Raw genomic sequence first — 25,962 nt, 5'->3', positions numbered from 1 at the left:
TAGAATCAATACCCTGTTACATACCATCACCCCACCTTTTTATTTTACCATGCATCCCATATGCACTGCTTTAATCACATCTCATACACACTACTTTTATCATCACCTCCTCCCTTTGTCTTCTCCTGATATGTCTTTACTTTAAAAATTACAAAAGGACTGTGAGAATTAAACTGTCAGCAGCAGTGCTGAAATATTGTGTGTCAACTGCATTCCTTAAAATATGTATGAAATACGAAGTCCAACGTGTGTATTTAAACAGCTACAAGGCATTTAAAATAAATACTATTTCAATGTTCAAATCTCTAATGTAAAACAGATTATGAAGATGTAGATGTTGCGTTATGGTCTCAAAACTAAAGGCTTATAGGATACAAGAAAAGCATTTTGAAAGTGAACATTGAATGTTGGACATTGCTCATGAAAGGTTTTCATCTTCTCAGATTCTCCGGTGCAATGATCTCTATAAGGCCGCAATTGCTGTTGTGTTTTTAAGCTATGATTTACTTATCCCATATAGTATATTGTGTGCACCCACAATTTTGCTCTCTTCCCATAGTTTCTTTCCCTGTGTCCTACGTCATAAGAAATTATTGATTGTTTTATGTTAATTTAGTAAGAAAATATCTGTTGATGTTGAGAGAGAATTTTTAAAATGAGGCCCTGAATGAATTATGCATTTCTTTCAGTTGTAACAAGAAACTTTATGAAAACACAAATGTGTTTTGCTTAATAGAAGACCAGGTTACATCTCTGGGACATGCTGAAGAACAGTCGCCAGTGATGCTAGTTTGGGGACTCGTAAATGCACTTTGTAATCCAGATGTGCATTTGTTAGAATCTTACCAGCTACTTTCTGAGCTAGCTGTAAGATTAGGTGTATTTCAGTACTTGAAAAAATGCATTGAAAGTGAAATATTTCAGGTTAGTGAATATTCCCATCACATTCTATAAAAAATTAATATAAGACAGGAATTGAGCTTCTTTACAGTATTGTAAAATGGGTACTGTCACAGAACTAATTTTTATTAGAATATAGTACATTATTTTATTATATTATTTAATCTTATTTTGGGTTGTAATGGTAGTAGTTAATGCAATGACACTGACCTCGAAATTGCGTTATGCTTAACATAATCTCTCTGCTGTCCTTTATCACTCTCTGCCATGGGTGCTGCCAGATGTATATTTAATACTAGATTAACTTCTTATTAGGGGTTTTGTAGAGAGTTATGTAGTAAATTTGAGCTGAAACATAAAAGAGGTAATATTTATTTGAGTAATTTCATACATGGTTAATTACACTAATGAATAAGAATACTCGGTGTTCTCAGAATCGTGTGAATTGAGTCAAAAGTAGGAGAGTGCATTAAACAGCTGGCACACATTAGGAATGCTGCAGCAGTTGCTGCAGAAAAAGTCCTTTTCTTGGCTCAGCATCTTAGTGGGCTGTCAGTAGGTGAACATTATACTTGCACTCGACAGAGTAGGGTTGGTGCCATGTGGCTTGAGGCTGTGTGTGTAGCTGTCACTGTTTGGCTGCAGCTCACATCTGAACATCCAGATGTCAGACACTCAGATTTGTACCAAACAGTGCATGTTGATAAGAGTATCAACCAAAACTTCGATCTGGTTTGTACTGTGTGCTGTCATACAGCGGAACGGGCATGTACTTTAATTAAAAGTAACATTAGAAATACCAGAGCCCAATAAAAGCGTATCTATGAGCCATTGATACATGTAGTTCCAATGGGTTGGTAGAGTGTTAGGTCGTCGTGAAAAGCTTTCGGGGTTCAAATCCTGTAAACTTAAATTTTTTTATTTTTATTTTTTAATGTATTATGTGTGGAAGTGTTGTATGGGACAACATTTTTATAACATGTAAAAGGGCTGTTTGGAGTTTACAGCAATGTCCTCTTGGCAGTCTGCTTTCACTTTATTTCTTTTACAGTAGTAAATCTATAGAGTACATTTGTAATTTCACAGAATACACATAAAGAATGGGACAATAGAATAAAGAAACAATTGCATCACACGTGCAGAAATAATAATGGTAGTAGCAGTAATACTAATACACTTAATAAAATTAATAGTAGTAATAATAAACAAAATAATAAGAATAATCATAATTACATAGCATTGCTGGAGGAGTGAGTGTGTGTGACGTTCATCTGCTGTATTTCTTTGTTGATAGTCCTTGGAGTTGATGTACTTCATTGTTTTATTGGCTGAAAAATGGAGGGTGAAAGTTCAACACTGACCACTGTAAATGAAAGTTCAACACTGATGACTGTAAATGATGTAGCTGACAGTTGCACAGTTGCATTTCACAATTCTTTACTTTCACTATTCACAACCCCCCCCCCCCCCCCCCCCCAATATTACACAGTTATGTGGCCAGTTCACTATTGGTAAATGTTAAGCATCATTAATGGGTTACAGGCAGACATCAGCATACTGCTACAATAGTTTACTGTTAAACATCTATGAGCAATAAATACCACACAGTTCACATCTTGCTGAATAATAAGGTACATGTGACACTATTTCTCAAATAAATTGAACCGACACTGTCATTGTTTTAACCCACAGCCTATTTGTGTTACACTAATTCCACTGTTAAGTTGAGGCATTGTTGTTACTTGAAACGGTACATAATTTTCATCTGAAAATCGGCCATGGACTGACTGTGTGGAAACAAAAAATCCGTTCAATACCCTCACAATATTAGGCATTGAAACTTTACATTTTTTTATGTTTAATTTACAGAAATACAATTAATATATAGCTCATTCAGTTAACTGAATACATCGGAAAAATTCCTCCTTTTTAACAGTTCCTTCTATGAAAAAGGTTAGGCTGAATTATCTGTGTAAATAATGAAATTAACAGATATAGTTACGCAAACAATGCTTTTGGCGAATCTGGTAATTATTTCGGAATTAAATAAGGACTGGTTTTGCTAACATGTTTTCTAATAGAGCCAAATAAATACTTAAAGAATCCTAGTAGTTCGTCTTCCAAATGTTTATAATTAATACATAGTTTATATTTGTTTAAAAGTCAACAATAGCATTTAAGTCACGAAACAATTATTGATTTCACCCTATAACAAGATATATTAACTAGGAATAGTCAAAATAAACTAGGAAATTAATTACATATACAAAACTAAGCACAAAATTGAGCCTGGTGCTATATTCCTTAAGACTGAGGGCCAAACTTTCTCATTCATGGAAATGAAGATTATATTCATGTATGTTAATGGTAATTAGGCAAAAATGGCAAAACAAGAGAGGAAGTAAAGAGATCCCAGCTTGCTTCGTCACAAGTGGACGATTAAATATGGTGCTGGGAACATGGACTGACATGTATGTGTTCTCAAATAACTAGGCTCTTGAAGGTCAATAAACAGCTTTGGAGCAAGTTTGTCTGTCTGTGAGAGCAATGGAATAACTGTGTACGTATGGGTTGTCATGTGAGTGGACTGTACAACCCATACAATATCTTTAGAACCTCTAGTTGTAAGAGTGTGGCTCACAGAGATCTCATCAGCGTTGTAGATATTTTCATCTTTGTAGGCACAAGTTACTTGTTACCAGTCCTGTACTGTTTTCTGCTTGTTGTTTCTGTTGTGGTACATTTTCACTGTAATAAAAGATTTGACCTTACACTTCCAGCACAAGACCCATCTGTCACTGGTGTCAAATCTTTGGAAATTTAACTGTCTCACTTTTGATTTCACCCACAATTTGATGTCTACATCATGAACACATCAACCTTCCTGGTGGTGGTGTTTGAAGGTCTCCATCACATGCACTGTAATGTGCTTGTGCTTCTCCTTCACAGACATTAACTCTCCACTTTCGCACTGCCATTTCCATTCGTATAGCATACACTGTGCAGGACATCTAGTGCAAAATCTGTTTTTCATTGCGGACATTGTGTGATGGGCAAATGTTTGGGTTGACTTCAGCTGATTATTGACATTAAGCCAATACTTGAGGATTCCCATTTTCTCATGTCTTGAATAAAACACTACACTTTTCTCCTTCTGTGGCATTTCATTATTTCCGTTGCTTCAGGACTCTTCTGGCAACGATACTGAAGATGTCGACTCTAGTCCATTCAATTGGTCACAAACGAACGATTCCGCTCCACCTGCTATGTGCTCGTCAATATCTAATGTTTCCTCATCCATGATGATCAACGTATTCCATAGATCAGTTATGTCCAGTATGAATGCTGCAAACTTTCTCTTCTCTTCAGTTATTTTTGTTGTTGTATATACACAACAATCGCTATGCAACATTTCGATGAGAATGTCAATAACTTTCCACAGATTTATGTCGCACAACAGCAGTACGTGTGCACAAACACGAGAATCTAGCCACAACACACGCATCTAATGTACGCAGTGCTGCCATATGCAGACAGTTATTATTATTATTGTTGTTATTATTGTTTATTTAACTGATTATTCCCCTTAGGAGAGCGACTGAACTTGATTTCATGATTTTATTTGTGGATGTTTTCCCCTTTACCTCTGCCAGAAACTCTTTGTCCTCTCAGAATGTTCTCTCTTCTGTTCATCTGTCCACTTTTTACCAGGTTCTTGCGTTGTTCTTTGCTCGAACTTCACATTCATGATTTCACTCTGGTGCTCAATGCGGTCTTTGAGATTTTCTAGTTTGATCTGTTGCAAGCCCCTCTAGACCTCCTTTAGCCAATCCGTGCTGCATTTATTCTTTGTTGTGATGTCAAGTAGTTTCTTTGCTGTTCTGGTGTTCTCCTACGTGTGTGTGTGTGTGTGTGTGTGTGTGTGTGTGTGTGTGTGTGTGTGTGTGTGTGTAGAACTTCGCTCAGCATTTTCTGATTTCTTCGGTTATTGTGTTGGTCTTCTGATAGAGTTCATTCTGCGGTCTCTTCATCAAAATGCCATTTTTGCTTCTGGAAGAATCACAGTTTTGTAATGTCTCAGTTTTGCATCTGTCGAAATGCATTTCTTGTTGTAGTAGTCTGTTGTTAATTTATATGCCTTTTGCAGCTTGCTGATCCTTTGTTCATTGACAATTCTGTTTAGTCCTGATGACTGTATGATTTGTCCAAGATAACTTAAAGTGGCTGACTTGTATGACATTACTGTGTTTCGTGATTAGTGGGGACTTATTTTCTGGCCGTGTTTCCATATACTGGGTCTTTTCATACAAAATTTGTAATCCAGTTTTCTGTGCAATTTCATGTAGTTTTTGAGCTGCGTATATCTCTTCTGTCCTGTTGTTTGTGATAATCGCAATATCATCCGTAGAAGCAAGGCATTTTACTTTAGTACTGTTTTCTTTTGTGATACCAATTTGGACACATTTAACATGAGGTTCCCATTCTCTGATGATCTTTTCTAGAACAATATTGAAAAGAATTGGGGATAGTCCATCCCCCTGCCGTACTCTCATTCTTATTTCAAAGTGTTCTGATATCTCGCCCATGAATTTTACTTTGGAAGTTGTTCTTGTAAGTGTCTGTTCTATGATTTTCTGAATCTTTCCATCAATTCTGAATTCTTCCATGGTTTTAAAGAGGGTTTCACAGTCTATTGGGTCATAAGCTTTCCTGTAATCAATGAATGTAATTACTGTATTCCTGCGCTTTCCCATTTGTAGTATTGTCTTTAGCCTCCGTATCTGTTCCGCACATGATTGCCCTTTTCTGAATCTGGCTTGATATTCGCCAAGTAGTGGATTCACCTGGGGTTCTATTCTGTTTAGAAGTGCATTGGGGGAAGGATTTTGTATGCCACTGGGAGCAAAGAGATTCCTCTGTAGTTGTTGTTGTCAGTCTTGTCACCCTTTTTATGTAACTGGTGGATCAGCGTGCATTTTCAGTCTTCTGCTATTTCCTCTGTCTCCTATATGTCTTAGATTAAGTGACGAATTTTCTGTGTCATTGTGGGATTGTTCAGTTTCCAGAACCAGTTTCCAGAGTTCTGCCATAATCCCATCTTATCCTGGTGCTTTGTTCTTGAGCTGCTTGATTGTCACCATAATTTCTATGAGATCTGGGGCTTTTGAGTCCAGGTGTGTGAATACTGGGGGTGTGAAGTCAAGTTTTTCCTGTGTTGGTTCACTGTTAAGAAAGGAGCAGAAATACTGGGCTAATATTTTACTGCTGTTTTCTGAGTTTCCAACAAGCCATCAGATCTTTTGAAGCACAGAGTGGGTGCTTGGTATTCCTGTAGGTTTTCTCTAAAGATCTTGTGGAAATTTCTTGTATTATTTTTGTTGAAATCCTGTTGGGTTTTTTGGAGTCTGTTGTTATCATATCCTCGTTTTTCTTTTCGAATCACCTTTGCAGCCTGGTTTTGAGTTCTAAGAAAGTTGTCCCAGTTATCCTTTGTTTTGGGGCTGTTGAATTTTTTCCAGACTGTTGTTCGGTTGTCTATTGCCTGATCACAGGCTGTGTTTCACCAGCGGTGTATTCTGATGCAAAAGGGGGGGTTCTAGTTTCATTCATTCCTGAATTTTCCTTGTTAGTTTCTTCCAGTCTGTCAATATTCCTGATTAATTTGTTTGATGATTTGTGCTTTGTTGAGTTTCAGGTATTCCAGATCTGGCTTCATGTTTTTGGTGGATATTTTTTCCTTCTACTGGGTTGAAAATTTGTCTTTATTTGTAGACGATGATGGTCTGATTCAACAGCACCTTTGCGAGGTCTGACACTTAGAATTTCTTTCATATTTTCCTTGGAAATCATGAGGTGATGAATTTGGGTTTCACCCTGCCTTGGATTGGGTGATCTCCATGTGGTTAACTTGTGTGTAGGTTTTTGAAATTGGGTGCTCGTTACTTTAAGTCCAAAATTCCTGCAGAAGGTAATTAGTTTCTTGTTGTTCTTGTTGGTATGTTTGTGTTTGGTACAAGGGCCTGTTATATCTCTGAATTATTATTATTATTATTATTATTACTATTATTATTATTATTATTATTATTATTATTATTATGTTATTATTAATATTACTAACAATACTTCCACACATGTGATGCAGTTGTTTCTTTATTCTATTGTCCCTTTCTTTATGTTTATTCTGTGAAATTATAAATGTACTCAGTAGATTTGCTACTTCAAAAAGAAGTAAAGTGAAAGCATACTGCCAAGAGGACATTGCTATAAACTCCAAACAGCCCTTTACATGTTACAAACATTTTGTCCCATGTAACACTTTCATGCATAATACAGTAAAAAACAAATAAATAAATAAAATATGTTTACGAGATTTCCATGGGAACTACGCACATCAGTGGCTCACAGATACGCTTTTCTTGTGCTCTGGTAGTTCGGATATTACTTTTAATTAAAGTTTACACTTGTTCTGCTTAATGACAGCACTGAGTACAAACCAGATCAAAGTTTTGTTTGATACTCTATCAACATGCAACGTGTGGTACAAATCTGAATGTGACACCTGGAGATTTGGGCATCAGTTCCGAGACATCTCCTTCAGCTTCCTATGACATATCAGAGAATGTCTAAACTCTCAGTTTGTATCTATATAAAAACTTGGTTTGCCTTGTGTTTCTCACTTGGAACCACAGCTTTTGCTAACATCATTGTGACTCAGTTGGCTTATGATCTCTGCCCACCATTCTACCAAGAGCATCTCTCCTCTTTTTCCTTTCCTTTACCTGTTTTCCTATTGCTTTTCATCGAGCAGTGTGATGCTAAAGAGGGCTTATTTGCTCTTTATAGCAAAACACACTCCTAGCCTTATTGATGGACTTATTAAGTTTAATAACGATTATTGCAGTCGTGACATGATCACTAATCCCTTCCGTATACCGACACTGTTGACAAAGTCAGGTATGTTTGTAACTACAAGACCAAAAATGTTTCCATTTCATATGGGCTGTCAAACTACCTGCTCAAGACAGTTTTCAGATAATGTGTTCAAAACTACTGCACAAGGCTGTATGTCTGTACCACCTGCAATGAATCCAGAGACATTGCAGTCTCCACTGTTTTTGCACACACACCCCCCCCCCCCCTCCTCCTCCTCCTCTCCGCCCTTCCCGCAACCCTATGCCTTGCTGATGTGGAACACTGCCATTCCCAGTTCCGGTGTCTTAAACCCTATTCTTTCCTCCTTCCTTTATTCCCAATATCATACTGATGCCAAACCTCCCACATTCTTCAGCCAACCACATTCTGACTCATTAGTATGCCTCCTTGGAAGGGCAAATGTACAACTGAATCTGTGAAACTGTCAACGGTATCCACATAGCAGCATCCTAAACTAACTTTGTTATGGCCAGATAGACACTTTCAGTGTCAGCCCTGCTCCCAATCCTGCATCATGTGAATCATTGCACCAGGATCTTGAGCAAACACATAGGTAAAGGGATTTACTTGCTGTCGGGAACTAGGCACATGGGGGAGGGCGTGTTTACTAGTTGTCAGGAGCTTCAGGGATAGGTGTGTTATGGAGTCCCTTACAGAAAAGGCATCCCCGGATGGAAAGAAATCCAATGTGTGCTTGGTATGTCTGCCAGGGCATCTCGTCTGAAATGTGGACAAGGCTTTCATGTGGCTATCAAGAGTGCAGTCATCTGCAAGTTTGGCTCAAGAAGGCACCGATTATGTCTGTCACTTGGATTCAGAAGCCGTCTTCAGTTCATACAGGCGACTGGCAGAATGGGGGCTAGCAGAGCTCAGAATTTGCACATTCCCAGTGTTGATTGGGGTCCTTTTGCGTTGGAGCCGGGTAGAGAGTCTCAACCAAAGGCTCTGTCAATTCTGTGATGGTCTTGGATGCAGATTTCTGGACCTGCGTTATTGGGTGGAGGATTGTAGGATTCCGTTTGATAGGTCAGAAGTGCACTATACAAAGGAAGAAGCTAGTAGAATAACAGAGTACTTGGGAGCACACCCTTTTTTAGGCTAGGCGGTAGCTTGAGCTTCTGTGATGAATGGTCACCAGTTGATACAGTGTGTGAAATCAGACCACATGCGAAGTAGACATGTCAACTGTCAAAATTTTGAAAGTAAATTGTCAAAGTATTCATAACATAGTTACTGAATTTACTGACCTCCAGGAAAATTGTTGTGCTCAAATTATCCCCGGAACTGAGTGCTGGCTGAAATCCAAAGTAGAAAGCTCCAAAATATTTAGTGAGGCAATAATATATTTCGAAAAGGGAGATTAAATGCCACAGAAATGGGAGTGCTTGTTGCAGTTGATAAAAGTATTGTATCTACTGAGGTTGAAATTGAGACTAACTGTAAATTGATGTGGACACAAGAAACAGGCATAGAATTTTTTATTAATTAATCAGGTTAATTATTGGATGTCTTTACCAGTCACCAGATTTTGCCGTGACAGTTTTAGAATTTTTTGAAGCAAGTCTATGTTCAGTAACATGGAAATACCCAGAGCACATGCAATAGTAGCTTCAGGTAACTATAATCTAGTAGTGCTCCACAGCAGCAAGACATGGGGTTGGGGGAGGGAGGGATATTCAGGGACACAACATTCATGCACCAAGCTTGTAGTCTGGCAGTAATAGTGGTAATCACTCAAAAACTGTGGAGATCAAGTGGAGGAAGTGAGTAGTCTCCAAAGCCTCTTTTACAAAATCAACTTTCTTTTATCAATTAACTACTCAAGACAAGCGACTGTACCGCAGTGTCCCTGGCATGTATTTCCATAGTAAGTCTTGTCTATTTTTTTGTTTACTAGTCAGTGCCAAAATAGGGTACATGACTGTTTTCTGGAAGTTGTCTTAAACAATTATGTCTTTTTATGCTTAATGTCATTTTTGCTTCTAACATGCTTTGTATCCTCTGGAATTTATGTACTCTTTTATAAAAATGGAAATGAAATTCAAATAATTTGAATGCCTGCTAAAACACTCCATTCGAGTCAGGTGATGCCTGTGACCTCACTGGCTAACTTGCTGCTCCTACTGTCATAACGCTAATCAACAGTGGTGTCTTGTTTTGGAATTTGCATTTCAGAAAATGGATTGCAAATTGTATGTAGTACCATGACGTACAAGTAGATCTACTGAAAAGTCTACATCTACTTCTACATCTACATCTACATCCATACTCCGCAAGACACCTGACGGTGTGTGGCGGAGGGTACCTTGAGTACCTCTATTCGTTCTCCATTCTATTCCAGTCTCTTATTGTTCGTGGAAAGAAAGATTTTTGGTATGCCTCTGTGTGGGCTCTGATTTGATCATCATGGTCTCTTCGCGAGATATTCGTAGGAGGGAGCAATATACTGCTTGACTCCTCGATGAAGGTATGTTCTCGAAACTTCAACAAAAGCCCGTACCGAGCTACTGAGCATTTCTCTTGCAGAGTCTTCCATTGAAGTTTATCTATTATCTCCATAACGCTTTCGCAATTACTAAATGATCCTGTAACGAAGCGTGCTGCTCTCTGTTGGATCTTCTCTATCTCTTTTATAAACCCATATCTGGTACGGATCCCACACTGGTGAGCAGTATTCAAGCAGTGGGCAAACAAGTGTACTGTAAACTACTTCCTTTGTTTTCGGACTGCATTTCCTTAGGATTCTTCCAATGAATCTCAGTCTGTCATCAGCTTTACTGACGATTAATTTTATATGGTGATTCCATTTTAAATCACTCCTAATGCCTACTCCCAGATAATTTATGGCATTAACTGCTTCCAGTTGCTGATCTGCTATATTGTAGCTAAATGATAAATGACCTCTCTGTCTATGAATTTGCAGTGTATTACACTTGTTTACGTTGAGATTCAATTGCCATTCCCTGCACCGTGCGTCAATTCGTTGCAAATCCTCCAGCATTTTTTTTTATATACTGAATAGCAATGGTCCTACAACACTCCCCTGCGACACACCTAAAATCACCCTTACTTCGGAAGACATCTCTCCATTGAGAATGACATGTTGCGTCCTGTTATCTAGGAACTCTTCAATCCAATCATACAATTGGTCTGATAGTCCATATGCTCTTACTTTGTTCATTAAACGACTGTGGGGAACTGTATCAAACGCCTTGCGGATGTGAAGAAACACGGCATCTACCTAAGAACCCGTGTCTATGGCCCTTTGAGTCTCGTGGACAAATAGCGAGAGCTGTGTTTCACACGATCATCTTTTTCGAAACCCATGCTGATTCCTACAGAGTATATTTCTAGTCTCCAGAAAAGTCATTATACTCAAATATAATACGTGTTCCAAAATTCTACAACTGATAGACGTTAGAGATATAGGTCTATAGTTCTGCATATCTGTTCGACGTCCCTTCTTGAAAACGGGGATGATCTGTGCCCTTTTCCAATCTTTTGGAATGCTACGCTCTTCTAGAGACCTACGGTATACTGCTGCAAGTAGGGGAGCAAATTTCTTCGTGTACTCTGTGTAAAATCAAACTAGTATCACATAAGGTCCAGCGGCCTGTCCTCTTTTGAGCAATTTTAATTGTTTTTCTATCCCTCTGTCATCTATATCTATACCTACCATTTTGTCATCTGTGTGACAATCTAGAGAAGGAACTACAGTGCAGTCTTCTTCTGTGAAACAGCTTTGGAAAAAGACATTTAGTATTTCGGCCTTTAGTCTGTCATCCTCTGTTTCAGTACCATTTTGGTCACAGAGTGTCTGGACATTTTGTTTTGATCAACCTACCGCTTTGACATAAGACCAAAATTTCTTAGGATTTTCTGCCAAGTCAGTACATAGAACTTTACTTTCGAATTCATTGAACGCCTCTCGCATAGCCCTCCTCACACTACATTTCGCTTTGCGTAATTTTTGTTTGTCTGCAAGCCTTTGGCTATGTTTATGTTTGCTGTGAAGTTCCCTTTGCTTCTGTAGCAGTTTTCTAACTCGGTTGTTGTACCACGGTGGCTCTTTTCCATCTCTTATGATCTTGCTTGGCACATACTCATCTAATGCATATTGCATGATGGTTTTGAACTTTGTCCGCTTATCCTCAACACTATCTTTACTTGAGATAACCGAGCGAGGTGGCGCAGTGGTTAGACACTGGACTCGCATTCGGGAGGACGATGGTTCAATCCCGCGTCCGGCCATCCTGATTTAGGTTTTCCGTGATTTCCGTAAATCACTCCAGGCAAATGCTGGGATGGTTCCTCTGAAAGGGCACGGCCGACTTCCTTCCTTATTCTTCCCTAATCTGATGAGACCGATGACCACACTGTCTGGTCTCCTTCCCCAAAACAACCAACCAACCAACTTGAGAAAAAACTTTTATGTTGAGCCGTCAAGTACTCTGAAATCTGCTTTTTGTCACTTTTGCTAAAAAGTAAATCTTCCTACCTTTTTTAATATTTCTATTTATGGCTGAAATCATTGATGCAGTAACCACATTATGATCGCTGATTCCCTGTTCTGCATTAAATGTTTCAAATAGTTCAGGTCTGTTTGTCACCAGAAGGTCTAGTATGCTATTGCCACGAGTCAGTTCTCTGTTTAACTGCTCAAGGTAGTTTTCAGATAATGCACTTAAAAAAAGTTCACTGGATTCTTTGTCCCTGCCACCTGTTATAAATGTTTGAGTCTCCCAGTCTATATCTGGAAAACTAAAATCTCCACCGAGAACTATAACATGGTCGGGAAATCTACTCAAAATATTTTCCAAATTTTCCTTTAGGTGCTCTGCCACAACTGCTGCTGAGCCATGGGGCCCATAGAGACATCCAATTACCATGTTTGAGCCTGCTTTAACCGTGACCACCCAGATTATTTCACATTTCGGATGTCCGTCAATGTCCTTTCATGCTATTGCACTTTTTATCACTATAAACACGCCTCCCCCTTCACTGTCCAGCCTCTCTCTGTGGTATACATCCCAATCTGAGTTAAGAATTTCGTTACTGTTTACATCTGGTGTCAGCCAGCTTTCCGTCCCTAGTACCATTTGGGCATTGTGACCATTTATTAATGAGAGCAGTTCTGGGACATTTCTATAGATGCTCCTGCAGTTTACTATTACCACATTAATATTGTTATTCCCTGTTGCGTTTTGCCCACTGCTACCTTGTCGCATCTCAGGAGGCATCTTGTCGGGCCTAGGGAGGGAATTCTCTAACCTAAAAACACACATGACCACACGTACTCCGCTACCCTTGTAGCTACTTCCTGCGTGTAGTGCACGCCTGACCTATTCAGGGTGAGCCTACATTTCTCCACCCGATAGCGGAGGTCAAGAAATTTGCACCCCAGATCTCTGCAGAATTGTCTGAGCCTCTGGTTTAAGCCTTCCACTCGGCTCCAAATCAGAGGACCGCGATCGCTTCTGGGAACGATACTACATATAGTTAGCTCAGATTCCACCCCGAGAGCGAGGCTTTCCGCCTTCACCAATTCCGCCAACCACATTTATGAACTGAGGATGACCTCTGAACCCAGAAGGCAGGAGTCATTGGTACCAACATGAGCAACAATTTGTAGTCGAGTGCACCCAGTGCTCTCTATTGCTGCCGGCAGGGCCTCCTCCACATCTCGGATGAGACCCCCCCGGCAAGCAGACAGAGTGAACATAGGTCTCCTTCCCTGACCTTTCCGCTATTTCCCTAAGGGGCTCCATCACCTGCCTATCATTGGAGCTCCCAATCACTAATAAACCCTCACCCCATGTGCCTGCTCGGACCTTGCTGAAGGAGCAGCCACATGTCCACTCACAGGCAGAGTGTGCGATGCCACAAGGCCAGCCTCCACATTGACCCTCCGCCTCCTGTGACGTGAACGCTGCTGAACCCACCACTCCCCTTGGGGAGAGGGTGGCCCAACCGTGCCCTGTACCTGCGAAGATGTCTCGACAGCAGGGACCGTGGGTGAAGCATGTAACACCTGGGGTGTACCATGCGACGCACCAGACTCCCCACTGTCACTACACTCCGAGGCAGCAGCCTGAAGGCGGCTGACCGCGGCCATGAGCACGTTCAGCTGTTTGCAAACAGTGGCCAGCTCCTCCTGCGTTCGTACACGGGAGTCGCACACCCTATCCATAATAAGAAATCAACAATTTACTGTAGTGTGTTAATCAACTTTTAACTAGACTGCTAATTCACTAAAGGCGACTGATAGGTGACTAAACTGTGGTTACTAGACACTTCTTGTTGGAAACAATGAAAATAAGCACTAACTGTCTCTGGACCGTATTCAAAACAGACACGGAATCTATGAAACACTGTTACTAGTATTCGAAAATTAAAGCTTCCTAAAAGCAAAATCACACGGTAAAAGAAGTGACAAGTATGAAAAACACAGTTAATACTTAAATTTACGTAGCTTGCTGCACAGCAGGTGGCAGTTACCACGACACATTTTTGAGTGTTCCAGAGAATGAGTTGATGCATAAAATGTGGTTGCAGTGCACCGGCAAATTGCCACCACGTCGACACACAAGTTCGTTGACTTAATTAAAAGTGTGTTGCACTGTGAGGTTAACATTTACTTATCCCCGAGGTATGCTCTCCCACTGTTAGAATGAAGGATAGCGTCATTCAACAAAATTAAACTCCTAATGAAAATTGTCTTTTTACCTAACTACATCTCAGTTATTCAGTAGCTCAGTTGTTAGTGCAATAAACTATCGAATTTTATAAGACGATGTCCATAGATCGATGGTTCGAATCTAACCCAAAAGAACATTTTAACTTATTTGTAAAACATCTTGACAGTCCCCCTCCCCCCATGACCCACGGACCTTGCCGTTGGTGGGGAGGCTTGCGTGCCTCATCGATACAGATAGCCGTACCGTAGGTACAACCACAACGGAGGGGTATTTGTTGAGAGGCCAGACAAACGTGTGGTTCCTGAAGAGGGGCAGCAGCCTTTTCAGTAGTTGCAGGGGCAACAGTCTGGATGATTGACTGATCTGGCCTTTTAACAATAACGAAAACGGCCTTGCTGTGCTGGTACTGCGAACGGCTGAAAGCAAGGGGAAACTACGGCCGTAATTTTTCCCGAGGGCATGCAGCTTTACTGTATGATTAAATGATGATGGTGTCCTCTTCGGTAAAATATTCCGGAGGTAAAATAGTCCCCCATTCGGATCTCCGGGCAGGGACTACTCAAGAGGATGCCGTTATCAGGAGAAAGAAAACTGGCGTTCTACGGATCGGAGCGTGGAATGTCAGATCCCATAATCGGGCAGGTAGGTTAGAAAATTTAAAAAGGGAAATGGATAGGTTAAAGTTAGATATATTGGGAATTAGTGAAGTTCGGTGGAAGGAGGAACAAGACTTCTGGTCAGGTGACTACAGGGTTATAAACACAAAATCAAATAGGGGTAATGCAGGAGTAGGTTTAATAATGAATAGGAAAATAGGAATGCGGGTAAGCTACTACAAACAGCACAGCGAACGCATGTTGTGGCCAAGATAGATATGAAGCCCACACCTACTACAGTAGTACAAGTTTATATGCCAACTAGCTCTGCAGATGACTAAGAAATTGAAGAATTGTATGATGAGAAAAAAGAAATTATTCAGGTAGTGAAGGGAGACGAAAATTTAATAGTCATGGGTGACTGGAATTCGAGTGTAGGAAAAAGGAGAGAAGGAAACGTAATAGGTGAATATGGATTGGGGCTAAGAAATGAAAGAGGAAGCCGCCTGGTAGAATTTTGCACAGAGCACAACATAATCATAGCTAACACTTGGTTTAAGAATCATGAAAGAAGGTTGTATACATGGAAAAACCCTGGAGATACTAAAAGGTATCAGGTTTTAAAGTGTAAGACATTTCCAGGGGCAGATGTGGACTCTGACCACAATCTATTGGTTATGACCTGTAGATTAAAACTGAAGAAACTGCAAAAAGGTGGGAATTTAAGGAGATGGGACCTGGATAAAGTGATTAAACCAGAGGTTGTACAGCGTTTCAGGGAGAGCATAAGGGAACAATTGACAGGAATGGGGGAAAGAAATACAGTAGAAGAAGAATGGGTAGCTCTGAGGGATGAAGTAGTGAAGGCAGCAGAGGATCAATAGGTAAAAAGACGAGGGCTAGTGGAAATCCTTGGGTAACAGAAGACATATTGAATTTAATTGATGAAAGGAGAAAATATAAAAATGCAGTAAATGAAGCAAGCAAAAAGGAATACAAACGTCTCAAAAATGAGATCGACAGGAAGTGCAAAATGGCTAAGCAGGGATGGCTAGAGGACAAATGTAAGGATGTAGAGGCTTACAGGAAAATTAAAGAGACCTTTGGAGAAAAGAGAACCACTTGTATGATGGATACCCAATTCCAAGCAAAGAAGGGAAAGCAGAAAGGTGGAAGGAGTATATAGAGGGTCTATACAAGGGTGATGTACTTGAAGACAGTATTATGGAAATGGGAGAGGATGTAGATGAAGATGAAATGGGAGATATGATACTGTGTGCAGAGTTTGACAGAGCACTGAAAGACCTGAGTCGGAACAAGGCCCCCGGAGTAGACAACATTCCATTGGAACTACTGACGGCCTTGGGAGAGCCAGTCCTGTCAAAACTCTACCATGTGGTGAGCAAGATGTATGAAACAGGCGAAATACCCTCAGACTTCAAGAAGTATATAATCATTCCAATCCCAAAGAAAGCAGGTGTTGACAGATGTGAAAATTACCGAACAATCAGGTTAATAAGCCACAGCTGCAAGAAACTTACACAAATTCCTAACAGACGAATGGAAAAACTAATAGAAGCCGACCTCGGGGAAGATCAGTTTGGATTCCGTAGAAACACTGGAACACGTGAGGCAATACTGACCTTACGACTTATCTTAGAAGAAAGATTAAGGAAAGGCAAACCTACGTTTCTAGCATTTGTAGACTTAGAGAAAGCTTTTGACAATGTGGATTGGAATACTCTCTTTCAAATTCTAGAGGTGGCAGGGGTAGAATACAGGGAGCGAAAGGCTATTTACAATTTGTACAGAAACCAGATGGCAGTGATAAGAGTCGAGGGACATGAAAGGGAAGCAGTGGTTGGGAAGGGAGTAAGACAGGGTTGTAGCCTCTCCCCGATGTTATTCAATGTGTATATTGAGCAAGCAGTAAAGGAAACAAAAGAAAAATTCGGAGTAGGTATTAAAATCCATGGAGAAGAAATAAAATCGTTGAGGTTCGCCGATGACATTGTAATTCTGTCCGAGACAGCAAAGGACTTGGAAGAGCAGTTGAATGGAATGGACAGTGTCTTGAAAGGAGGATATAAGAATAACATCAACAAAAGCAAAATGAGGATAATGGAATGTAGTCGAATTAAGTCGGGTGATGCTGAGGGAATTAGATTAGGAAATGAGACACTTAAAGTAGTAAAGGAGTTTTGCTATTTGGGGAGCAAAATAACTGAAGTGTCAGGAAGTCATTTCTGAAAGTATTTGTATGGAGTGTAGCAATGTATGGAAGTGAAACATGGATGATAAATAGTTTGGACAAGAAGAGAATAGAAGCTTTCAAAATGTGGTGCTACAGAAGAATGCTGAAGATTAGATGGGTAGACCACATAACTGATGAGGAAGTATTGAATAGGATTGGGGAGAAGAGAAGTTTGTGGCACAACTTGGCCAGAAGAAGGGATCGGTTGGTAGGACATGTTCTGAGGCATCAAGGGATCACCAATTTAGTATTGGAGGCCAACTTGGAGGGTAAAAATCATAGAGGGAGACCAAGAGATGAATACACTAAGCAGATTCAGAAGGATGTAGGTTGCAGTAGGTACTGGGAGATGAAGAAGCTTGCACAGGATAGAGTAGCATGGAGAGCTGCATCAAATCAGTCTCAGGACTGAAGACCACAACAACAACAACAACAACAACAACAACAACATCTTGACAGTCATCTCATATGAAATCCAAATCACAGTTAATGAGACATCACCACACCGATCAGAAACAGAATAGTATTGTTTTTTCCTTGCTGTTTACATGTGCTTAATCTGCAATCGCAGTTCACCCACGTCATGCTCAAAATGATATTTTCTAGTTAATGTGACCATACAATTTTTTCTTTATTAAAAATTATTTTTATCTTTGTATTGTGTAGCTAGGATTCTTATTGTTTAAACTTTTGCAGTTTCATCATTGTACATAAAGATGTAGTAAGTCTGTTTCAGATGCTAACGTTAATTTACCCTCATAAACATCACAGTCCTTACATTTGTGTCACCTGCATGTTGTACGTGCTTTATATCTCTTCGTGTAACCTCGTCATCCCACACCTCATTGTATCATGGATGTATGGCTATATTTTCATTACTAGCGATGCTTTCCAAAATAGTGAATTGTTTGTTCACAAAGTAAATCCCTTTATCCTCTGTGGTCCATTTCTTAGACTAAGACTATTGTGAAGCTATATATAATACATCCCACAACTGAAACAACTGCTACAATCAGTTTGTGCCAACGCTATTCTCATGACTGATAGTTGACAATCTAGTTATAATATATGGACCCATTTGCAAAAGTTCTACTAGTCCCTTGTTTTGAGCGAGTTTAATGATGTTGCAGGGAGCAGGGAAAACAGTGTCTGTCTGTTGCACATATCACCCCTCGGTAAATGCATGGAGCATAAATGATCAACTTTCACAAGGCTCTGAATAGCTAAACTGTTTTTGGTAGTAAAAGTACATAAAAACCTTGTAACTTCAGCTAACACTTCTATAACACAAGTATAGCTTCTTATTACTCCTAGCTTTGATGTCACCAGAGCATCAGCCAGTAACAGAGCATTTTCGATCATATGATCAGATCTTGATATTTAATGATTTTTAAGCTTTACTTACACAAAAAAACAGATATTTTGTGAGAATATTGACTATAAATGCTATTTAAATATTATAATCAATCAGAATAACAGCAATCTAACCATATTTTTAATGTAGGAAAATAGCCTATTGCATATGTTGTGAGGGGTGCTGTGCTGTGCTATTTAGCAGTTGAGTGGTGAAAGTGATGGTATGAGGGACTATCCTTTGATGAAACAGTCAAAATATAGTAACAAAATGTAGGAACAAGCAATGATAATAGAGTTTATTAATGACCAAAGTGGAATTCATAGTGGAAGTTCTTGTCAAAGACCATGCAGTAAATTCTTTACATTCCTCAGAACTGAAAGAATAGGAAAAGCGCCAGCCAAACATTTCAGAACCTTTACATGTATTTGCTTGAGAAAGTATATACTTGCAAATGCATAAAACAGTATCTGGAACACAGTTAAAAACAACTTTTTATTTTGTCTTTTGTACCTTATTACCTTTCTAAGTGCCAAAATGTATTCAACAATATTTTTCTAGTCAAATAATTCTTACCTTTTCACTGTTGACATAATTTTCATTAGAACACGTTTATCTGTTTACATTCTTATTTATGCGTCATGTAGGTGTTCGTTTTTTTTATGTAACTCACTTTTTGGTTTCAGATATTTCACGTCTCCTGTAGGAAAACAGTAGTAGGAAAAAACTACCAGGATCTTGTCTAACTTTTTAATGCATCATGAAAACAAATCAAACAACACAATAAAGATTAAAAAGACAAGTACAAAATCTATTTCTATAACAGGAGTGAACTCGGCCAGAGCAGGTTAACTTGCAATGTTAGTAGATGTCCCCATAGTTCCATGGGTTTGGGCAGTGTGCAGCATACTCGGAAATTTAGAACTCCGCACTCGGCACAATTTATAGATCATTGATGTCATACACACACTAGCATCATGATTGGTTGCTGATTTGCATGTATTTTGAGTTGTCAATTTTGACCAGCAAGTCACTGGTATAAAACAGGCTTTAGATGCAAGGACACTGCAGACAGTTGTGTGGAAGCTCTATTCATGAAAAGTACAGGACCTTTCCAAGTGTTCATTGGATCATTGTAACCAATTTTGGCACAGCAACCAATGTGGAAGCCATGGCTGGTCAATTTGTGAAGTTTGAGAAACAAGTAGAATTTGGGTGTATGAGGAATTGCTATTGTGAGGAGAGATGGATTCAGATGACAGGTTTTGTGATGAACCCAATTTTTTGAGTAGCTGCTGGAGTTCATGTTAGATTATGGGATGGGATGACTTTTTTAGGGAAGAGTGATATTGTGAGAAATAGGTGTCAAGGCCAGGACTAGCTTTCATTTCACAGATGTGATATTAGTCTCATTGGAAGGCTTCGGGGAAGGAAGGTGAAGTGCGTTTGGAGTTGAATTCGTGGAAAGTTACTGGGTCTGACTGGGCAGAAATGACAGAAGATAGTGATTGAAAAAAAGTTGTAAATTTTCTACATAAAGTGTTATATGTATTTTTAGTTTACTGTGTTCAGGCAGATGGTGGGGAAATGCAGCCATTGAAGGTTATGAGGCATGACAAGGATAAAAAGAGGATCCTTCACTAGTCCACCATGGGTAAACTTGGTTTTGGCCTTTTGAGGGGACTGAGACTTCTTCAGGAGACCATAAAACATGTTGATGAGTGGGTGGGCAGTGTGGAGTGTGTGTTTAGATTTTAAGTAGCTGAGATACCTCCCCTCCCCTCCCCCCCCACACCTCCTGGAGGGGGGGGGAGGGGAGGGGAGGGGAGGTATCTCAGCTACTTAAAATCTAAACACAAATGTCTGCTTGTGTCTGTGTATATGCGGATGGATATGTGTGTGTGTGCGAGTGTATACCTGTCCTTTTTTCCCCCTAAGGTAAGTCTTTCCGCTCCCGGGATTGGAATGACTCCTTACCCTCTCCCTTAAAACCCATATCCTTTTGTCTTCCCTTCTCCTTCCCTCTTTCCTGACGAGGCAACCGTTGGTTGCGAAAGCTAGAGTTTTGTGTGTATGTTTGTGTTTGTTTGTGTGTCTATCGACCTGCCAGCGCTTTTGTTTGGTAAGTCTCATCATCTTTCTTTTTAAATATATTTTTCCCACGTGGAATGTTTCCCTCTATTATATATATATATATATATATATATATATATATATATATATATATATATATATATATAAAAACAAAGATGATGTGACTTACCAAATGAAAGTGCTGGCAGGTCGACAGACACACAAACGAACACAAACATACACACAAAATTCAAGCTTTCGCAACAAACTGTTGCCTCATCAGGAAAGAGGGAAGGAGAGGGAAAGACGAAAGGATGTGGGTTTTAAGGGAGAGGGAAAGGAGTCATTCCAGTCCCGGGAGTGGAAAGACTTACCTTAGGGGGGGGAAAAAGGGACGGGTATACACTCGCACACACACACATATCCATCCACACATATACAGACACAAGCAGACATATTTATATATATATATACACACACACACACACACACACACACACACACACACACAGAGGCTATTTGGAATTTGCTACAGCTATTGGAGGGCAACGTTCTGTCCTGAAATGGGATGAATGAAATTACTGTCTTAAAGTAAGAGGTTTTTACTAAAGGAGCAGAGGTGTTTAATTGAAGTCCAGGCTTAAATAGTGTGATTTTGTAGATTCAGAGTAATTATGCTTGGAGACTGAGGCAAACACAAAAGATCTTCGTGAAAGGATAGTTGGCAGCCACAGTTACAGATTTAAATTGTAAGTCTACATCTACATCTACATCCATACTCCGCAAGCCACCTGACGGTGTGTGGCGGAGGGTACCTTCAGTACCTCTATCAGTTCTCCCTTCTATTCCAGTCTCGTATTGTTCGCGGAAAGAAGGATTGTCGGTATGCCTCTGTGTGGGCTCTAATCTCTCTGATTTTATCCTCATGGTCTCTTCGCGAGATATATGTAGGAGAGAGCAATATACTGCTTGACTCTTCGGTGAAGGTATGTTCTCGAAACTTTGACAAAAGCCCGTACCGAGCTACTGAGCGTCTCTCCTGCAGAGTCTTCCACTGGAGTTTATCTATCATCTCCGTAACGCTTTCGCGATTACTAAATGATCCTGTAACGAAGCACGCTGCTCTCCGTTGGATCTTCTCTATATCTTCTATCAACCCTATCTGGTACGGATCCCACACTGCTGAGCAGTATTCAAGCAGTGGGCGAACAAGCGTACTGTAACCTACTTCCTTTGTTTTCGGATTGCGTTTCCTTAGGATTCTTCCAATGAATCTCAGTCTGGCATCTGCTTTACCGACGATCAACATTATATGATCATTCCATTTTAAATCACTCCTAATGCGTACTCCCAGATAATTTATGGTATTAACTGCTTCCAGTTGCTGACCTGCTATTTTGTAGCTAAATGATAAAGGATCTATCTTTCTGTGTATTCGCAGCACATTACACTTGTCTACATTGAGATTCAATTGCCATTCCCTGCACCATGCGTCAATTCGCTGCAGATGCTCCTGCATTTCAGTACAATTTTCCATTGTTACAACCTCTCGATACACCACAGCATCATCTGCAAAAAGCCTCAGTGAACTTCCAATGTCATCCACCAGGTCATTTATGTATATTGTAAATAGCAACGGTCCTATGACACTCCCCTGCGGCACACCTGAAATGACTCTTACTTCAGAAGACTTCTCTCCATTGAGAATGACATGCTGCGTCCTGTTATCTAGGAACTCCTCAATCCAATCACACAATTGGTCTGATAGTCCATATGCTCTTACTTTGTTCATTAAACGACTGGGGGGAACTGTATCGAACGCCTTGCGGAAGTCAAGAAACACGGCATCTACCTGTGAACCCGTGTCTATGGCCCTCTGAGTCTCGTGAACGAATAGCGCGAGCTGGGTTTCACATGACTGTCTTTTTCGAAACCCATGCTGATTCCTACAGAGTAGATTTCTAGTCTCCAGAAAGAAGAGGTTCCAAGCAGCATACAAGATTTCAGAAAGATTATATAAGACTGTATTTGTCCTAATGTGCATGTAAGTTTGTGGAAATGGCTGACGTAGAATAGGCAAGGGTCCACGGTTTGACTGGTAAGAGAAAATGCTGTGACGAAGGCATAGAAAATGAAAAAGCTATGATGACAATAGTTTTAAAAAGAAGTAATTGCAGTAATAATGACTAAAGTATGTAACACTATGATCTGGCCCAAAGTACAATGTGATGTAGATTGACCAACGGCAGCATTCACATGTGGTATGAAAAGACATTCCACCATCCTTTTTCAGGTTTCTAGACATTGCAGGTGCTGCTTCTCTTTCAAATAGCTCCTAAATCAATCTCTGAGTCTTAGTGCATCCCATTCTAGTCCTTCTTACAGAAAACATTGCCAGTGCTGAGAACTCAACCCTTAACTTGTGAAGCATTGAGTGGTTACTAGGTGGAAAACAGACACACTAAAAAAGAGGAAACTCTGAAAAAATTAGTTCTAGATATAAAACGAAAGACAGTAACAAAAATAGGAAAAAAGCAAGTTTCAGGGATGAAAGTGGACCATATCAGCAAAATACCACATCAATGGTAATTCCAGAATAAAGGAAAGCAACCATTGTCCTGTAGCTGATAGATGTGTGCCATATAGAAACATGTAACAGTTTAGTGATCTTACAAGCTTCAAGGTTACCTCTCTCTTTCTTTTTCAGTAAATACATCACCGTACAGCCTCCCATATGCACCTACCTGCTCCTGTGATAACATCGTTTGTGAGTGGTTGTTTATATTGACTGGTGCGAGAAGAGACAAAAGGCATGTGGCAAATGGATAGAGGTAATATGTATGGGGCATGAAAAGGGGAGAGGTTATAGGAGGCATGATGGAGGTGGAGACAAGTGGGTCTCAGTAGAAGTAGCAAAATGAGGCCCAAAAAGATGACATTCTCCTAATCTGGTATTGCCTAGTTCTTGAAAAATGCAACCACATTCTTTGCAACATTGTCAACCACATTTTGATGTCTTCTGGGACTCATTTTGATACATCTGTTGAGACCCATCTGTCTTCCCCTCGTCATGCCTCCCATTACCTCCACATACCCTCCTTGTCTCATACATCTTACCAACTCTCTATTACAACTCACTTTTCCTCTCTCTCCATTACTGTCATCCTGAGTAACTGTTCATAGACGTTCAGTGTTGCCACTCGTAGGATGTAGGCATTTGAGTGTCTTTATTTAAATGAGAGTATTTTTGTTCTAGAAAAAAGGCATCAGATCAAAACCTAGTAATACTTCTGCACTGTTATCTGTGTTTATGTGCAATGCATCAATCAGTGAACGCTAGTCTCTCCTAATTTTTTATTGTTTCCATTATGAAATTTGCATTTGCGGAGTTCTCATGTATCAGTGGTCATGCCCTCTTTGATAGGCCAGTGGAGCAGACAAAATATTGTGTGTGTTATATTCATGAGTATAAGGAAAGTACTTCCACTGTAGCTACTGCCATTTCATGTGCTATATTATCATGATCTTGCTACTTGGTGGATTGTTTTTGGCTGTCCAACATGGAACTGCTCTTGTATGTTGTAGATGCATACTGACTAGAAACGAGGTGAACTTCGTTAAGTTTTGTGGCACATTTATACAGATTTTACATTTTAATCAAATATTTCATTTACATAAATCAAGTATTTCGTGTGTATAATGTAGATTAAAAAGTGTTTAGATTTGTGTTTACTTTCTTGCACACAAAATATCTCTCTCCTCTCTCTCTCTCTCTCTCTCTCTCACTCACTCACTCACACACACACACACACACACACACACACACACACACAGAGAGAGAGAGAGAGAGAGAGAGAGAGAGAGAGAGAGAGACATATATTCATGAAAGGTGTTACTTTACACTCAGAAACTTATGTTGTAATTGTCACTATAAATAAAACCACTTTTTTTTCTCTCTTTTACTACCTAGGATGTTACCAAACTATCAGCAGTTGCATACCGAACTGTATATTTACTTCTGCTGGTCATTGCAAATAATTTTGATGAAAATACAATATGCTGCATGAAGGGATTGAGTGATCTCATTGGCTCGGTGCTAGATCATCCAACAATAGTTGATACTTATTGGAAAACAAGAAAAAATCATGGCCTGAGGCTTTTATGTGAGCTTCTTGCTCTCAAATTTCCCATCGGACAATTCTTACCATTTGCTAGAGTGGTTCAGGCATTATCTTCTGATAGTGCAGACAGTGCTCGGAAGGTATGTTTGTTATGAACACAATTTTTTAAAAGTAATTGTAGTTTTCAGATTCATTTATTGCTTGCTTAAAATTTCAGATACATTCAGAGCTAGTGAGGATGGAACGGTTTGGCGATATTGTAAGTGAAGAAGATATGAACAGGAATATTTGTCAAGAATCATCGGACACTTGGAGACTTCAGGGCACTAGAAAGCCAATGAAATTCTCAAATTTTCTTCTTCAAAACACTCGAGGTACATTCATTGCACCTCCGTTAATCAGCTGGCATGTTGAGAATTTCAGTTTTTATGAAGCTGTTTATAATGAGCAAAAGGCCCTGGTTGAAGAGGTTTGTATGTGTAGTATATTATTAATACATTGAGTGAATGTTGATGATCACAAAACTCTGTGATGAATGTAAAAGCCTTATCCTATTAACTTTATCTTGCAGTGCTTTGTACAGTTTTTTCTGATGTTTGTTTTTGTTACTTAAACAAACTTACTACCTCTGTATGACATTTATTATTAGATTATATTCAATTTTCGTTCCATAGATCCAAAAATGAGATGATTTTCATGGGTGTGGAACATGTCACAAAGTATAACATAAAAATAAAAAAATTAAAAATAAAATTAAAAAAAACAATATTTGAATATAATACTCTCTTTCCTGGTGATTTGGTAGGAGATTGTCAAAATATATGAATACATTACAGTAAACTGGAACTGCTAATATTTACAGAATTAATACACTGTCAGAATTAAACATAGTTATGCACTTTAATAAATTTATCATACACAGAATACCTAATCTTGTTTGTTGTGACCAAGTGCTGTCAAAACTGAAATATGACAGACACTGTTATGTAAACTGGTCTAACAGTCCCTGTTAAAATATTCATCTATGAATTCT

General features: G+C 39.5%; 1 protein-coding gene across 1 annotated transcript in view; it reads left to right on the top strand.

The window, feature by feature from the left end:
* The window catches only part of LOC126175382 (nucleoporin Nup188), a 294,589-nt gene that overhangs the window by 98,906 nt on the left and 169,721 nt on the right, over positions 1-25,962 (top strand). The window contains exons 6-8 of the mRNA XM_049922156.1: positions 690-924; positions 24,779-25,069; positions 25,147-25,398. Coding sequence (XP_049778113.1) covers positions 690-924; positions 24,779-25,069; positions 25,147-25,398 — 778 coding nt within the window. The remainder of the gene's footprint in view (positions 1-689; positions 925-24,778; positions 25,070-25,146; positions 25,399-25,962) is intronic.

This window comes from Schistocerca cancellata, chromosome 3 (genome assembly GCF_023864275.1).
Source record: "Schistocerca cancellata isolate TAMUIC-IGC-003103 chromosome 3, iqSchCanc2.1, whole genome shotgun sequence".
In the NCBI taxonomy this organism is placed as follows: domain Eukaryota; kingdom Metazoa; phylum Arthropoda; class Insecta; order Orthoptera; family Acrididae; genus Schistocerca; species Schistocerca cancellata.
The sequence above is the reverse complement of the archived record's forward strand: the minus strand, read 5'-3'. Positions and strand labels throughout refer to the sequence as shown.